Source organism: Cibotium barometz, chromosome 30 (assembly GCF_041138505.1).
Source record: "Cibotium barometz isolate CiBa-2024 chromosome 30, ASM4113850v1, whole genome shotgun sequence".
In the NCBI taxonomy this organism is placed as follows: domain Eukaryota; kingdom Viridiplantae; phylum Streptophyta; class Polypodiopsida; order Cyatheales; family Cibotiaceae; genus Cibotium; species Cibotium barometz.
In genome coordinates this window covers 30,124,292-30,142,857 of record NC_141075.1, presented here as the reverse complement: position 1 = coordinate 30,142,857, position 18,566 = coordinate 30,124,292, and the positions used below count along the sequence as shown (strand labels likewise).

The following is an 18,566-nucleotide window of genomic DNA, read 5'->3' as shown; positions in this document are numbered from 1 at the left end:
TTGGAACCACCGTGTGAGACTCCAAGACTCCAAAGCTATAGTAAATGGGATACACAACAGAAGACAACATTTTAAACTTGGAACTAGCATGCTAAGACTCCAAATCTCTATTAGATGGGATATTAATAGAAGACAACATATTTCATCCTTTAAACTAGAACTCCCACTCAAATATTGAGGTTTCTAGAAAGGAAATAAAATGTGTTATAATGTAGGTAAGTCATTAACACCCAACTTCAACTTTATATTATTGCTTTGAGAAGACATGTTTATCATTCTTCCTTTGCTTTGAGAAGACATGTTTATCATTCTTCCTTTAAACTAGAACTCCCTGTCAAACATTGAGGTTTTCAGAAAGGAAACAAAATGTATTACAATGTAGGTAAGCATACAAAAAGAAGACAACATATTTCCTCCTTTAAAGTAGAACTCCTTGTCAAACATTGAGGTTTTTAGAAAGGTAATAGAATAATATATTGCAATGTAGGTAAGGCATTAACAACCAACTTCAACTTTATATTGTTTCTTTGAAAAGACATGTTTACCATTCTAGTGTCTTCTCACATGGACCACAAAGTGGGCATCATTGATATTCATATTATAAAATAATAATCTTGATTATGTTAGAGAGAGAGAGAGAGAGAGAGACTTGTGAAGGGCCAAGGGGACACATTACATTATCATTTTCATTTAACGAAATGAGTGTTGGTTATTTTCTTCAGGAGCTAATACATATTATAGCATATAAGAATGTTTCCACTCCTTAATGTAGTTAGGAAGCCATGGCTAGGTTGCATGTAATGGATCAAGTTGGTGTAGCCCGTTGGCTCTAGAACCCGAGTTCAAACTTGGAATCTGAAATAGCCTAAAGGGGAACTTATCTCACAAAAAACAAAAGGAAGGAACTCATGGCTGAATGTTAATTGATATGTTACAATAAAAGATGGTGTAGTTTCACATATTTTTTAGACTGCTCTTTAAAAAAATAAAGTGATTGAATATTAATGCACCAAATTACAAGGATTCTAGGTATTGAGATGTCTATTGCATATGCGTTTTTAGTCCTACCACTTACCCTTGAAATGTCTACATATGCATGCATTTTTAGTCTTACCACATCCCACTGTTACCCCCCATTTTCAGAGGTCAAAGGCATTTTGGTCAACATTGTTATTTTTTTATTGAACCTTCTCACTTCAAGATTGTGAGTGAGGTGATCTTGAAACTTTTAGTGCCTAAGGAAAATAGCATGGCCTCCATTTATGAAGAGTTTTAACAAATAAGTGGTCAAGAGCTAAGTGAATGCCATACACACACACACACCCCCCCACCGCCCCCCCCAAAAAAAAGAAGCTTTAAAAAACATCTACATATAGATATATATGTTGTATGTGATGCATAGTTGTCATATGTAATACATATAAATTTGTTCGTTATATTAAGCACATTTAATACAAGTGTGAGTGATTTTGTTATATAATATGATAACAATAAAATAATATGCATTTGTCAATAGAAATAATATAATAAATAGGGCTGCAACTAAAATTGGTCTCAAATGGCTGAACATTTTTCAAGTCCCATAGTTATTACATGTAAAACAAATTTTGTTTAATGGTAGGACCTATCTCCATTGGCAACTTGATAGAGCTAAGCATTTGGGAAACAAAAGTGTTAGATCTTCTTAAGTACATTGTGAAAATTCTCACCTAGTGATGTAACATACCACAACATTGCTTTATTGATAATGCTATTGTGTGGTGAACAATAGATACATTATGCAATTGTCAGGAACCAAGGTGCCGAATATTCATTATCAAAGTAAAATTCAGCTTCACAAACTCAAAGCTTCATAAAACACCGTAGCCTCCTTAAGACAAGCCCTTAAGACACAAACTCAAAAAAACACCGTAGCCTCCTTCATAATAGAGACAAGCTCTTACAACATAGACTCAAAGCTTTAGAAAACACCATAACCTTTTATTGCATGAAATCTTGAATCCTACTTACACCCCGCCCGTGTACAAAAGTGAATTGAGAAAACCTCTCCTTGTACCAAAGAGGACCAACTTAAGGAGTGCTAGCTTACTCTTAAGCTACAATAGACAGGTGCACCTGATGAAGGGCTTTCCATGATTGTGGGAATTGATCACAAATAACGACCAATACATAACATCAAGAATTTTTGGACAAAATCATTCGCTTCTCTTGTTGTTTGCTATGTAGGACTTAGCTCTTCAAAGGGTGCCAAATCTCCCATCATTTGATGAGCTCATGGTTGGTGAGTTGTCGTTGTTAATCCCTGTAATCAAAGTATTAGCGGTAGGTGATGGAACCCTTGCAACAAGGAGACATGTAAGTGCAACGACTACTAAAACATAAAAGCAATGCTCATAGAGGTAGGTGATGGAATCCTTGCAAGGGCACATGTAAGTGAGACAACTACTAAAACATAAAAGTAATGCTATTATAAAGGATCATAATGTTGAATGAAAGACAATCCTACTGAAAGTTGCTCCTTTGTTAATACGAAGACATGTACATGCCTTAAGAAACCTTACTGATGCAATAATATAAAAAAGCTTATTTATGTAAGACATAGGAGTCTAGTTCTCATCACTTACCCTCACCTTTTTCAAGGTCCATAGACACATTTTTTTTTAATTTGTCATTTTTGGTAAATGAAATACAATTTCTTATATTGAGGCAAACTATATACCATCTTTTGTCGTTTGGTAATGAATTAAAAAGTCCATTTTCTTGTACATCTTGATTGGGGAGTAGGTTCATTTTATAATCTTGGACTAACAGGGTATATTATGAGACACTCAAAATGGTGTAAGTATTCAAAGTGTAAGGTGTTTCATGCTCACATGAAGCACATTGAGATACAATATCATTATGTTTGAGAGAATTTCTGTTAAATTGCACTACAAATTTGTGAAACAAAAGCTAGTAACGATAAATTTATGGGAGGACATCATCGTATACAACTTATAACAACATTTTGACAGTATAACATATAATTTTCACATTGCTAAACCACCAGACATAGGTAGGCACACACGTGTAGGTACACAAAGTGCATGACTAGGTTTTTGGCATGAGTTGGTATTGCCCATTTTTGTTAAAGTGGCCCATGGCTAGACTGCACATGTGTATGTACACAGAGTGCACGTCTTGGTTTTTGGCATCATGAGCTTGTATTGCCCATTTTTGTTAAAGTGGCCCATAGTTAGATTGCACATGTGTCATTGGTGGGGAGATTTAATGATGCCACCAACGTTGTCACTTTGGGCTATAAAAGAGTGAAAGTTGTTAAGCTCATGAATTGGGGAGATCAAATGATGCCACCAAAGTTGTCACTTTGGGCCACAAAAGAATGAAAGTTGTGAAGCTCATGAATTGAACCTCTTTCCATCGATAAAAAGGCTAACGAGGTCAACTCTACTTTGTGCACACTAGTGGCTACAAAGATTTTTAAATGCTAGAATTTGGTTGATCCATGGTTAATTTGGGGGCGTGGATGCAATTGAAGGTCTCATTCTAGGACCATCGAGATTCATGGTGGATGACACTATACTTGAATTTGGTAGATCCATGCTTAATTTGGGGGTGTGGATGCAATTGAAGGCCTCATTTTAGAACGATTGAGATTCATGATAGTTTGGATGCAATTGAAGGACAGTGTTTGTCTATAAGTGACTTTCACTATGGCCTAGCACGTTCGAGCATGCACGCACAACATGATGACAACAAACAACAAGAGACATGAGTTTGTGAATGCAAGAAAATCACGAGCGCTACATGTCCTTAGGTGCTCAACACAATTGCTTTAAAAACGAGGAGAACCCTGAATAAAGGGGGAATCTCCCCTATCCATTATTATGGAGGAGGTCTCTTCGCCGGTCCATCCTCATGGACGAGGAGTCTCTCGTTCATCTCCCAGCCCATCAGCATGTACACATCCTCATTACAAAGTGTTATGAAAAGTAGATGTGATATGTAAATGTTGCAATTTGTAATGATAGAGCTCTCTGGCGTAGGAGTGAGTTCGAAACTCCCCCTCCCCCCCCCACCTTCTTCTCTCGTAATCTTCCCTCTCCCTTTTATGTGCAATCTCATCTTTATTAAAAAAACGAATCTTTACGGAAAAATACAAATAAAAAAGTTGTTACAACTTTTTAATGCAAAGAGTGGAATAAAGAGTGTGTTGGGTAAAATCATGGGAAAAAAAAAGAACAAAAGATACTGGTTTGAAGGGACTCCCGGTGAAGGACAGCAGTACCAACAAAGAGGGGGGTCCTTCGGACTGCTCGAGAGTCTCTCCAGTTTGCTGTACGAGTGGTGTATTACTGCACATCATGCTCGCGACTCTCTCTGTGCAAAGAAACACAGAAAAAACGTCCGTCATCATCCACAGGAGCTTTGTCGTGCTTTCTAGCTTTCTCCCATACGACCAGATTGTCGCCTTTCTCAGTTTCATCACCATCTGCAGATCCTGACGCCGCACAATCACAGGAAAAAAAAACACAGAAAATCAAGAGATTTTCTTCAGCGATCTCTGCGATCGCTAGCCGATTTTTGACAGCCTCCCGTGTTAGCGCTCCTTACAATACGCAGCTCCATTTCCAGGGCAAAAACTCGGAACCGGAAGTGTTTTGCCTCTCCAGTGCCTGAAATCGATTCTCGGAATTCAGGATTACAAGAATTAGACATTTTTAGGGTTTCAAAAGCAAAATCTCTGCATGTCGAAGGTTTCCATTCAGATTTCATAAGCATAAGCATAAACAGTGCAATTCCAGCGTTCTGATTAACAGCTCAGAGGTGGACGCTGTGCATTTCTAGGGTCTTGATGTGTTCGAAGCATCAATCCAGGCATGGAGCTCACGCCGGCCAAATTTCTGTTCCTTTTCTTGTTTATTTCAGTAACTGGATGGCTTCTCTTCACGTAAGGTTTACTGTGTTTTACGCATTCTCCCTCCCATACATAATGTGGCTTTCTCCCTTTCATCACATTGGAGGATACAATCCTGTATTGCTTCCAGGTTTGCAGCAAGACTAGCAGCATGGATGCTCAGCAGGATGATTGGTGCTGAGCTTCGGTTCCGAATTGGAGGGTTGAATTGTCTCAAAGATATCTCTTTGAATCTTAAGAAGGTAAGTAGCCATATGTTGTTCTATTCAGTGTGGCTATTTTCCCTGTTAGCTCGCCTTGAGGCAAGAGTCTGCCATGTCATCATGCCATAGCATAGGATTAGTAACATTTCGCAAAGAGCTGATTGAAGGTGCACCACCATGGCAATGGCATGGCTGTGCGTAATGGTATTGCTCATGATCTCTTCATTTGATGACTACATAGGCCCTAGGGCCTTTGCTAATCGATGCTTCCCAGTGCTGTTGTCAATGGTGTTGAAAAGTGTTGGCCGGCAAGTTGGGATACACATGTTTCAATTGGGTTGGCAAAGTATTTAAAAACTAAAAAGAAAAGAGCTTTTATTATTAAAAAGATGCTTTTTGGACTATAAGTGAGTTTTAATGTGCTTTTCTCAAGTGCTTTGGGGCTTGGGCAAGAACTATAAATTCAGCTATTCTCTCATTGTTTAGACATGTAAAAAGACAAGAGAGCTCTTTAGCTCTAAGAACTTGTACTCAAGACTCCTCCAAGGAGTTTTATCTAATATAACATAATAATTCGGAGGGGGGGAAGGGTCGGCCCAAGGCTATTTCGACCCCTAGTGCGGTGTCTTCTCTCTCTACTGTCTCTCTTTTGTTTATTTTCAGATTTTCTCGAGGTTTTACGGGTGATTTTTTTTTCTTGAAGATAAGCTAAGTACCCATGCCACAGTTACGAAGGCGTGTTTCACACACTCCCATACCTCTCTTCTTTCCTTACTTTCCCAAGAGCTCACATCTAGGGGAGCTTTATTGTTCCTTGCATCCTATCTAGCTTTGGGAAATCCCTCACTGCGAGCATGTTGCAAAGATGACTTGCCATTGATCTTTTTGGGTTTGGTAGGCTCATGACAACTGAAAATTGGCTTGATGGTCTCAACTACTCACTACGGAAGCTTCACGAGATGAAAAGTTTGCTGATAGCCAAGAGGCTATGGGAGATTGTCACGGGGCAAGAGAGTTGTCCTGCAGCACCAAGGGGAATCAAATTGGGACACAAGTGGTGTCATGCATTTCAACACCATGGCCTGGACCCATTGCTGAAGATAAAAGACGGTGGGATGTTCGTGATGCTCAAGCAATGGCCATGATTGCTCTTTTAGTCAAGCGGTCCAATATTCCTCACATCCGATCGTGTAGCTATGCAAGGGTTTTCTGGGTGGTCCCTCGTTGAGACCATGTTCCAGTCTCGTAATGAAGCATGAGTCATGTACTTGATGCGGGACTTGGACAACTTGACCATGAATGAGGGTGGTTCCATCGCAGATCACCTTACCAAGGTAATAGACCTAAAAGAACAGTTTAGCTGAATATAGATGAGGTAGTTGATAACAGGAAATTGGTCATCACCATTCTTAGTTTCTTTCCTAAGTCCTATCAGAGTTTTCATACTTCTCTAAATCTCTCTATGAGAGGAGAAGGCTATCCTATCCTTTGAGGAGGAAAGTGCCATTATGAAACCGGCCTCTGGTAGAAACCAAAGTTCGGTAGATTAGCAGTCACCCAAACATGGTTGTAATCCAGTAAATAAGACAAATAAAAGGGAGCTAGAGTGCTCCTACACAAAAAGAACAGCGACACCTGTTGACCCCAAAGCTTGGCGCCCCTTTCGGTATTTCTTTATTCACATTCAATGGAAGAGCTTAACTAAATACATCATGGCCATTCATGGCTTATTCATATGCATGACCAAGTTGCCAGTCCTCTGGACCTCTTGGCATAGAGGTTTCACACAGCCCTGTGCTCAAAACACCACATTGTTCTGCACTTATAATTTGCCAAGAAAGTACATCCACAAGGCCTTGAATATGCATCCAATTAACCCATGCACATAACCAAAAACACAGCCATACATCAGCCCGTAAACTCTTCCAAAAACATGCTAAGTTTGCTTCTGTTTCTGCCCTCTTAGGCTGCAAATCCCTCCTCTCACAAGGGACCAGGAGGAACACTCCTGAACAACCCATGAGCCGGAAGGAAGAGGAGCTTTAACCTGTGTGCGTCTGACACACCCACAAGCTTGTAAAAAGAGAGAGAGAAAGAGAAACAATAGTCGGCTGTCTCTGTCCAGCAATACTTTCTCCTGCAACCTGCCACCCTCCACAAGAGAGAGAAAGAGAGAAAAAGACGGTCCTATCAGCCTGCAGTTCTGGCCTCGTGTAGTCCAAAAACTACGTTTCTCTGCAGCCCATCCAGTCACCTAGAGAGAGACGGAAAACATGCAGCTGCAGCCCACATACAATGTTCAGTTCTGCATCTCTGTGGTCCTCAACCTTTTCCAAACAAAGAGAGGGAAAGGTTTGACTGTGGCTGCCTGCAAGCTCTTTGCTGCAGCCACCTGTGTGCCAGCTTTCTATCCACGATGAGCTCCAGCACCTGCGTAACTCCAGTCCAGCCCACCTTTACTGCAACCCAACAGTCGCCAAAGAGAGGGAGAAGAGAGTGCAGTCCATCCCTGCGTTTTTCTGCAGCTCAACCAGTTGCCAGCCCTTCCAAAAAAGAGAGAGAGAGAGCCAAACACCCATGCATGCAGCTGCAGTCCAAAAACTCTCCAAAAAGCTAGCCCCTCCTATATTAGTGTGGGCTCCCCTAACAAGCCACGATTCACTTTAAAAAGGGGTATTCTTTGAGTTTAAAGGTTTTTAAAACCTTTGTCCCTCCACACATGGGGTTTTATTAGTTTTTAAAACCTTTGTTCCCTTGTCCCAAGTGTGAACATTTTAAAAAATATGTCTTACTCACCGACCACCATGCTCACACTTATGTTGCACAAATTCACAGGGTCGTGACATTACCCCCCTCTTGAAAAATGGCAAGCATTCTCGATTGCATTTTGGTGATACAGCAAGACATCCAAAGCGGAAGCACACTGATAATGAAGGCTGCCCAATACAGTAAGATATCAGCCATGTGATCCAACTAAAAGTGAAAAGTACAATATGGCACGATCACCGTCGCAATCTCTCTGAGCCATGTATATGTAGCAACATTCACTGCAAGCCAATGGTGTAGTCCAAGTTGTATACCACTGTGAACCATACATAACCACAACATCCAATGTGACTAGTACACATATATCATAGGAGTCCCATAAGCAGATGTACTGTCTGCTGTCACTACCTTTGGGTGAGACAAAAGCTGCACCAAGTGACCTCTAGATGACATCTGAACCTGTCTGTATCAAGGGAACGGAGGTGCTATGTTACGACCCTGTGTTTTTCTCTCTGGAAAACAAGTAGGTGGGCACGGGATGGACAGTGTGAAAGGCATCAGTTTGGATGTGAAAAGGAAACTCATAAGTGTGGCCAGCCCAAGTGTGAAAGGGGACAAAAAGGGATTTTTAAGTTTATAAGGTTTTTAAACCTTTGAAAGCTTAAAATATTATTATTATTTTTGAGCATGCGTTTTTAATCTTTGCTTTTGGCGTTTTTGAGAAAAAGCGCATTGCCTCTTTATAAGGTGAAGGGTGGCGAGCAGGAGGGCAGGTCGTCGTGTGGATCATCATCGTGTGGCGCATGGAGCAGCGGGCGCATCCCTTGAGGTAGTCGTCGAGTGGAGTCAGCACGCTACGCATTGGATACCTGGCGGGTGACCAGGCGGCTACCAGGTTGAGGCGCAAGGGCTACAGGTGGCGGGTGTTGTTGCTGCGCATGAGCTACAGGCTGCTGTCGGGTGCTGTTGCTGTTGCTGCTGCTGGCCGCTGTTGTGCATGGGCTATTACAGGCTGCTGTGCGCATGGTCTACAGCAGGCGCTGCTATGCATAGGCTCCAGACAGGTTGTAGCGCTTGGGCTCCAGACAGGTGCTGTTATGCATGGGCTCCAGGCAGGCGCTACTGTGCGTGGGGTACAACCGGGTATGGCTGCGCATACGGACTGCATCCAGTTGGGCAGGCAGGCAGGTGACCAGGTGGCTGCGCATGGGCTACTGCCAGCAAAAGGCGACTAGGTGGCTGTGCGTAGGGGCTGCTGTCAGTCGGGCAGCCAGGCGGGTTTCAGGTAGAGGTTGCACGTGTGGAAGACCAAGTGGGTGAGAGGCTGAAAATCTTCTTCTTATTCACACAACACTCAACACACCATATACAAAGATAAGAGTATATACCATATGAAATGGTACTCAACCAAATACATACTAGGGTTCTATAGTGTGAACCCAACTAAATGAGCTGGCGCTATAACTATGCCAGTCTCTAAAATGGCTCACACAGCCTGTCATCCCACTGGCTGCATATCACCCATGATCTCACCAACCATGCCACTGGTGTAAGTGTGGGGCCTATCCCCCAGGCGGGTCATCAGTGTCCACCGCCTCACTAGATGAGCCCGATATCTCAACACTGCGGAGGGGGCGAGGGTCACACAAATATGCAAATAGCATAAAGTGCTATTACTGTGGCAAACCAAGACACATGGCAAATGACTGCAACAAAAAGCAGAATGACATTAAAAGTGGGAAGTTGCAACAAGGCAACTATGCATCATCTAGAAAACATGGAGGTGATGATAGAAGTGAGCAGTTGTTTGTGATGCAGCACATGCTTAGTTCCATAACAGGGGATGGTATGTGGATTTTGGTGCCTCTAACCACATGACCAGTCATGCTGAGTGGTTTAGAGATATACAGAAAATAGAAAAACCAAGTTATGTAGAAACAGGTGATGATATTGCGCATGTTGGTAAAGTGCCATTGTCTATACAGGATGGCAAAATGAAGTACTTGGCTGATGTACTTCATGTTCCAAATATTACAAAGAACCTGGTTTCTATGTTGGACAAATGGTTGAGCAGGGTCTGCAAGTGAGGTTTAATCCTCAAGGATGTTTTTTGGAAGACTTCAAAAATAAGTGTTGCTTGGTTGCAAAGGGTAACAGAAATGGCAGGATGTTTACTCTGGATGTGAACATGCCTGAGATAAAGGTAGCCATGTTTGCACATGGAACAGGTGTCATTGAAGATATTGACATATGGCACAAGTACATTGGTCATGTGAATGTACAGACTGCAGTCTATGCAGGCCCAAAATATTGTTGTAGGTTTGCCAGAGTTTAAGGTTGATGGTATGCATATGGGCTGTAGCTAGCAACGGAAGCTAGGCGGATGCAGGCAGGTTGCATGTGTGGAAGCAGCCAACAGAGATATCTCAAGGCAACTGTTGGATTGGACAGCACGACTCTCTCTCTCTCTCGGAAGAAGGCGAGCTGAAGGAGGCGCCGAGGGGCTAACAGCCAAGGGGTCTCTCTCTCTCTCTCTCTCTCTCTCTCTCTCTCTCTCTCTCTCTCTCTCTTCGCAAGCAGGTTTTTGTTTATGAGAATAGGATGCAGAGGATCAAGCTACATATGCAGAGGATGATGTTCTTGGAAGAGATGTGTTGTTGCTCTTCATCTTGGACTTATGCGTATTCAGGGATTGCTCGACACGTCCTCTATCTTTCTCTCTCTAGGTTTTTGGCACCGTGATTGGATGGTGCATATGTGGATTTTTCTCATGGGAATAGGACATTGGTTTTTCGAGAAGAAACAGGACTTTGGTAACGAGGAAATAGGCCTATGGTTTATGGATACAGGTCTATGGTTTATCAGATACAGATCTTTGGTGTCAGGTGGAAAGCATGTCTCTGGATTCATGTGAACAGGTTCTAGTTTTCTCGAGGTTACATGCAAGCCGAGACTATAGGAAGGACACGTGGTTTGGTACAGACCTACTGCTATTTGGGAAAGGGTTGTGGGATACATGATAGCGATGGAGAAGACCTTTTCAAGCAGGGAGGTATCGTACAGGTGTGCCTTCTCTATGGAATGCTGTGCTGTAATAACGAGAGTTCTTATTTGGAAGTCCTGGGTGAAAAGCTATAAGGGATCCTATTGGTAGAGGATTCGACAAGTTGTACTTTGTACTCAAATTTTGATCAAGTAAAGAAATACCACAAGGGGCGCCACAGCGTTTTGGGGCCAATCGGTGTCCTTGTATTATTTGCAGGAGCACTCTAGCTCCCCCTGTTTGTTTCCTTTTCCAGTTGGAAGCCACTTCACAAGGCAAGCTTGAGGATGGAAAATTTCAGCCCTCCTTGATTGAAGAGCTGAATACCATCAAGGAACAAATGAGGATCATTCGAGAGGAGGAGGAGCAACATAAAGAGAAGACATCTTCATGGGTGGAGGTGATCACAGAGATACAAAAGAAGATGGACGAGGCAGAGAAATGGATCGAGGTCGCCAAGAAAGGGAAAGGTAAAGAATCGCCACCCATTTCCATCCCCACTCCCACCATCATCAACATGACCCTTGAAGAGGAGCAAAGGAGGAAGACCCAGGCCTTACATGTACGAGTGTCCGGTCTAAAAGACCGTGATGATGCGGAAGGGGAAACCAAGGAGCTCTTCTCTATGATGGGCATTGAAGCCACGCACACAAAGGCATGGAGAGTGGGAAAGAAGAGAGAAGGTAGTGGCGAATCTTCTAAGGAGAGAGCACTTATCATTCGTTTCCCCTCCATGGAAGCGAAGAAGGACTTCTTGAAGAGACGTCCTACACTCAAGAAGACGGGAATATTTCTTGGAGATGACCTCACACTGTCGCAGCTTGCCCACATGAAAGAAGTTATGCCCGAGAGAAAGGGAAAGTGGCCTACTATAGAGATGGTAAGAGTGGTGATTATGGAGAGGCGCTTTTCATGACGGTGCGAGACCTATGGGACTACACTCAAAGTTGCTACTTGGAATTGTAATGGATCTCTACGCCTTGATGTAGGGGCTTTTGAGGATAGTTTCACTGGGAGTGACATCATCTTCTACTCTGAGACGCATCAGGCTCTTCGACAGTCCATGTCAAATCCACACGGATCTTCCCTCGTGATCGATCTTGGTTCGAAACTCGAATCCTGCAAACAAACGAACAACAAACAACAAAGGGGGTGCAGGCCTGACTCACCTCCCAACCATGACAGCCGTGGGCGAGCCCACAGTCTTGGCTGTCCCCACCGAGCCACGAGCTGAGCTAACTAGGTTGACGTACCGACCAATCTCCTCCTCGCGACGTCCCATACCGCCACGAAGCTGCCCTCGCGGGCCACGAGATTGTTGCCGGCCTCGGTTGCATAAAGCAGGTGCACGTCTGCACTAGATCCAGGCTCCAAGACCATAGAGCTCTCACAAACTCGCGAGACTCTCTATAATACAATAACTAACCTTGGCCACCCTTTTATAGGCTCTTGGCCGGTCATCGGGCGTCCACACTTGGCCGCCCGCCCGTCCATACTTGGGTGCCCGCCCGTTAGTATATCCCTAACTCAGCTCGTCAATCAGCCTGCCTAGTTCCAGGCTTCCCCAAGCCTCGAAACTAGTCTTGCATGCGTATAGCACACGGTAGATACCCACTGTGCACATGACATACTCCCCTTCCTCTAATACCACTGTCAAATCCCCACGGATCCCCTCGTGATCGATCTTGGTTCGAAACTCGAATCCTGCAAACAAACGAACAACAAACAAGCAAGGGGGTGCAGGCCTGACTCACCTCCCAACCATGACAGCCGTGGGCAAGCCCACAGACTTGGCTGTCCCCACCTGCTATACGCATGCAAGACTAGTTTCGAGGCTTGGGGAAGCCTGGAACTAGGCAGGCTGATTGACGAGCTGAGTTAGGGATATACTAACGGGCGGGCACCCAAGTATGGACGGGCGGGCGGCCAAGTGTGGACGCCCGATGACCGGCCAAGAGCCTATAAAAGGGTGGCCAAGGTTAGTTATTGTATTATAGAGAGTCTCGCGAGTTTGTGAGAGCTCTATGGTCTTGGAGCCTGGATCTAGTGCAGACGTGCACCTGCTTTATGCAACCGAGGCCGGCAGCAATCTCGTGGCCCGCGAGGGCAGCTTCGTGGCGGTATGGGACGTCGCGAGGAGGAGATTGGTCGGTACGTCAACCTAGTTAGCTCAGCTCGTGGCTCGGTGGGGACAGCCAAGACTGTGGGCTCGCCCACGGCTGTCATGGTTGGGAGGTGAGTCAGGCCTGCACCCCCTTTGTTGTTTGTTGTTCGTTTGTTTGCAGGATTCGAGTTTCGAACCAAGATCGATCACGAGGGAAGATCCGTGTGGATTTGACAGTGGTATCAGAGCATACCTCGTGAACGAGCAAGTTGGTAGGTAGAGAAGAAGAGGTCGAAGTACGGTATGTGTTTAAAAACTTGCTGTTTTTTCTGTGCATACTGCAGATTTCAGATTTTGTATGTGTTTTTCCTTCATCAAAGAACCCCATGTTGATGGGAGATGGTAGGTTGAATAGGGTTGATTGCTTTTGCAAGGAAGAGAAGTCGTGTTTGTTCAGTCGCATGAGAGAAAACAGAAAAAAAAAGCAAGTTTGCTTTTTGTTGAACGTTTGAGAGAGAGAGCAAGAGAAGTGCTGGATTGACGAGTTGGTTGGCCGAGTGCTAGGGACACGTGCTGGTTGATTTTGCAGGCGGGCAGGTGCGTAGCTAGGCGGGCAGGTGCTTTGCAAGCGGGCATGCCAGTTATCAGGCGGCCTAGGCCTGTAGGCAGCTGGGCGGCCAAGCCTGCCAAGCCAGGCGGCTTGCGCTGCCACCCCAGGCCGGCCAGGCTTGCGTAGCCAGGCGGCCAGGCCCAGCCGGCGCCCAGGCCACGCAAGACCAGCGCCCAGGCCACGTGGCCCTGTAGTAGCCAGGCGTACGTGTGCGCACAAGCGCTGGCTGCAACGCAGGCGGATACTCGTGTGGCGGCGCCAGCGTAATCCTGACGGCAGCTTCAATCGACGCAGTCAGCACACAGTCGGGCTAATCCAGGCGGTTGAGAAAAAAAAACACGTAGGAAAGCATTTTTTTTTAATTGCTTTCGCTTTTGTTTTTTAGGGGAGTTTAAATTTTTTTTAACAAAAGGTTTAAAAGTTTCCCCCTCTCAAAGGTTTCAAGATGTTTATTTTTTTTAAGAAAAGCGAATATATATATCCATATATATATATATTAAATATATATATATATATATATATATATATATATATATATATATATATATATATTCAAGAACAAAAAAAAAAAAACAAAAAAAAAAACACAAAAGCTAAAGCAAAAGCTAAGCCCTAGCTTTTCGAGTTTTTTTTGGCTTTTGGGAAACCTTTATAAACCCCTCACGTGGGCTTCTTGCCACACATCTCTCGAGTTCTCGAGTTCTCAAGTTTTCGAGTTCTCAAGTTCTCAAGTTTTCAAGCTCTCAAGCTCTCGAGTTCGCTCGCACTTTTATTGTGCAAAGATCGAATTTTCTCTTCACGTAACCTCTTCACGATGTCGACCCAAGAATCAGAGTTGGAGCCCCTCGTGGAACGCGAAGGCTTGCCGGCTACGGAAGGAACCGATGCCGATCTTTTTGACGAGTTTGTGTCAAAATCAGATTTCCAAGAGTTCAAAGTAGCTCTCGAAGCTTCTTCGTCGGAACGTCAGGCACAAATCGCAGCCCAGATGCAGGCTTTGCAGAACTCCATCGCTCTATTAACCACTACCCTCTCTACTTTTTCGGGCATGGATACCTTGGCTTCAGCTTTAGGCCCCAATATTACTCCGGAACCGTTCGGGGGCGAGCAAAAGCAGAGAACCAAGGAGATCGTGGACACTTGGCTACATAAGTGGCAAGTTCACTTTCAGTTTCATCCATATGATGATGGAAAGAAGATACAGTTAGCAGCAGGTTTCCTGTCCGGCAAAGCTTTGCTTTGGTGGAAGGAACTGAACCCAAAGCCAACGACTTGGGCACAATTTGAAGACATTTTCAAGAAAGAATTCCTCAAAAAAGAGGATGATTATGATGTTGTTGCCCGGTTTTTAGCTTTGACCATGACCTCGCAGCACCTCACTTATGAGGTCTACCTCCAGAGATTTCGTGACTTGCAGATGAAAGCTACAAAGATGGATCCCACTTCTCTGTTGGGGTTTTTCGTAGCTGGTTTACCCGACTCGTACCGATTACAGGTTAAAAATAACAAATGTAAAACATTGGACGAGGCCATTCATTCAGCTCGTATCTATGATGATACGATGGTCTCTTCCAAATCAAAACCCGTTACCGAGCAGGGGAACAAGCATAAAAGAAAGTTCTCCGCACCTATGGCTAACACGAATGAAGGCAAGTCTTCGGACCAACCTTCGAAGAATACAAGTTCGACACCAGCGAAGAAGAAACGACTCCTTAGGGCTTTGAAGCTCAAGAAGGAAGGACGTTGTTTTATCTGCGAAGAAAAAGGACACATGCGTAATGAGTGCCCGAAGCAAAAGGGTACCAAGTCAAATGCAGGACCCAAGCCAAAGGCAGCTAACCAGTTGTCTTTGACAGGTACGTCAATTACTGTACTTTCTCGCCCTAGTACTTGTTCTGATTGTCTGTTCAATTCTAAGGTATTTGGCATACATGATCTTCTCCGAGTTTATGGAGAAGTGAATGGCCATAAAATTCACATTCTGTTAGACCCTGGCAGTTCGCATAACTTTGTTAACTACAAACTTGTGCAGAAATTGAGTCTTGACACGACACTCAGCGACCATACCTATGAGGTACGTCTACCTGCGGGCAGACAAGTTTGGGATCGCAAGGTCGAGATGCTTCCAATCCAGATTCAGGACTACAAAGATACTCTGGAATGCTATGTCATGCATCTGGAAAATGTAGACTTGTTATTAGGGATTGAGTGGTTTAAGACTCTTGATGTCCAGATAGATTGGTCTAGTCATATTTTTTCTTTTCAGCATAGGGACACCAAGTATAGTATTTTAGGTGATTGTATCCATCCCTCTCAGGGACCTCTTGTAAATACAATTGATTTTGGAAATATAATGAATTCTTCTTTGTACACTGCTTTCCATTGTGTTTTGATTCCACTTTCTTCTTTTCTCATCCCTTCCATGGATGTGAATGAATTAAGTGTGTTTGAAAGCAAAGAATTACAGAAGATACTTGATTCGTTTCAAGATGTATTTCCTAAGGAATTGCCATCGGGTTTACCACCTGAACGGGCAGTAGATCATCGTATTGACTTGATCCCTGGTGCTCATCCTGTGAGTATTCCACCTTATAGGATGAGCCAAGCTGAGGAAGATGAGTTGGCTAAACAACTCGAAGATTATTTAAGGATGGGCCAGATCCGTCCAAGTAAATCACCTTGGGGTGCACCTGTGTTGCTTAGGAGAAAGAAGGACAATACTTGGAGAATGTGTATAGATTACAAAAGATTGAACAAGTTGACAATTAAGAACCGTTATCCTCTCCCTAGATCAGATGACCTAATTGACCGGTTAGCAGGAGCGAAATATTTCACGAAGATAGATTTACGTACTGGTTATCACCAGATACGTATTCATGAAAGGCATGTCGAAAGAACCGCCTTTCGGACTAGGTATGGCCATTACGAGTTTCTCGTATTACCTTTTGGGTTAACCAATGCTCCAGCCACTTTCCAGCAAATGATGAACGATCTTTTTCGTGAACATTTGGGAAAATTTGTGGTGGTGTTCCTGGATGATATTTTGATTTATAGTCGTACTCTTGAGGATCATGTCAGACACCTCACGATTGTCTTAGCTATTTTAAGACAGAATCGACTATATGCCAAGATGAGTAAATGTGAGTTCTTTATGACCGACATCATTTACTTGGGACACAAGATCACTAGAGATGGATTGAGCATTGACTATGACCGAGTTCAGAAGGTTTTGGACTGGCCTATACCGCGAACAGTGAAACAACTTCGTTCGTTTCTCGGTTTTGTTGTTTTTCTTAGGAAATCTGTACGGGAATACTCTCAGCTCACACTACCGATGACCGACTTATTGAAAGGTCGTGGACGTAAGTCCAATCAGCCTATCACTTGGAATAACGATTTGGATATGGCCTTCAGACTTTTGAAAGATAAAGTCAAGGAAGCACCTATCTTAGCATTGCCTGATCCTAGTCGGCCTTATGTTCTTGAAACTGATGCCAGTGACTATGCTATCGGGGCTGCTTTATTTCAAGATGGTAGACCAGTTGCTTTTGAAAGTAAAAAGCTAGACGACACTCAATCTCGTTGGCCAACCCTTGAGAAGGAGCTTTATGCTGTGATTCATGCTCTCAAGGTTTGGAGACATTATTTATATGGCTCCAAGTTTGTGGTATTGACTGATCATCAGTCAATCAAGTATGTGTGTGATGCGGATGATTTGAGAGGCAGGAAAGCTCGTTGGGCAGAGTTAATGCAAGATTTTGATTTTGAGATCCGTTATCGGAAAGGGTCCATGAATAATATTGCAGATGCGCTTAGTCGAATTAGAGAGGTGAATACTTTGTCGTTCACCGAGATTTCTACTGACTTATTTCAGTCATTGAGAGGGCTTTGCAGGACTGATAGTTATTTTGGTCCATTTTGGCAGAAGATCCAGGACGGGAGCTCATTGATTGACCAAGACTCGATGACTGCGCAGTCTACCATTCAGGCTGCAGGAGGTCAGTGGATGATTCGGAATGGTTTGCTATTCCGTAATGACAAAATTTGTGTACCACAGATCCCGGACATTAGGTCCAAGATTCTGAGGGAGTGTCATGACGCCCCTTCTGCTGGACACCCTGGGGTACACAGGACACTATCATTAGTGAAACACACTTTTTATTGGCCGAAGATGAAAGGGTATGTAGAAGATTATGTTCTCAAGTGTCAGATTTGTCAGGCAAATAAAGCTGAACGCTTTAGACAGGCTGGGTTGTTGCATCCTTTGCAAATCCCAGGTAATAAGTGGGAAAGTATTTCCATGGATTTTATTACCGGATTGCCAAGAACACATCAAGGCCACGATTCTATTTGGGTTGTGGTAGATCGCTTGACAAAGATGGCTAGATTTTTACCGACCCGGAAGACTATTACAGCTACGCAATTAGCTCGCCAGTTTATCGAGCAATTGTTTAGACTGTACGGGTTACCGCAGGACATAGTCAGTGATAGGGACTCTAAGTTTACGAGTGACTTTTGGAAACTTGTTTTCGAGAAGTTGGAAACAACTTTGAATTTGAGTTCCTCATATCATCCTCAATCTGATGGCCAGACTGAAAGAGTGAATCAGATTTTGGAGGATATGCTTCGAGCATATGTATCCAAAAGACAAAATTCATGGGAGGATTATCTTCCTATGTTAGAATTTGCATACAACAGTACTAAGCATACGAGTACAGGGTTTAGTCCTTTCATGCTTATGTACGGTTTTCAACCAAGATCACCTGTTACAGTAGGATTCTCAGGACTTCAGCATGATGCAGCACGTAATTTTTTGCAAGATATGCAGGAAATGTTACAAGTTGCAAAGGAATCTATTAGAAGTGCTCAAGACCGAGACAGGTTTCTGTCAAATCCACACGGATCTTCCCTCGTGATCGATC

General features: G+C 43.6%; 1 protein-coding gene across 3 annotated transcripts in view; it reads left to right on the top strand.

Moving 5' to 3' along the window:
- The first annotated feature begins 4,286 nt into the window (after positions 1–4,286).
- The window catches only part of SAB (HYPERSENSITIVE TO PI STARVATION 4), a 126,606-nt gene continuing 112,326 nt past the window's right edge, over positions 4,287–18,566 (top strand). For all 3 annotated transcript variants that reach the window (XM_086824109.1, XM_086824111.1, XM_086824110.1), the window contains exons 1-2: positions 4,287–4,951; positions 5,049–5,160. In XM_086824109.1, the coding sequence (XP_086680235.1) occupies positions 4,881–4,951; positions 5,049–5,160 (183 nt within the window). In that variant the 5' untranslated portion in view covers positions 4,287–4,880. The remainder of the gene's footprint in view (positions 4,952–5,048; positions 5,161–18,566) is intronic.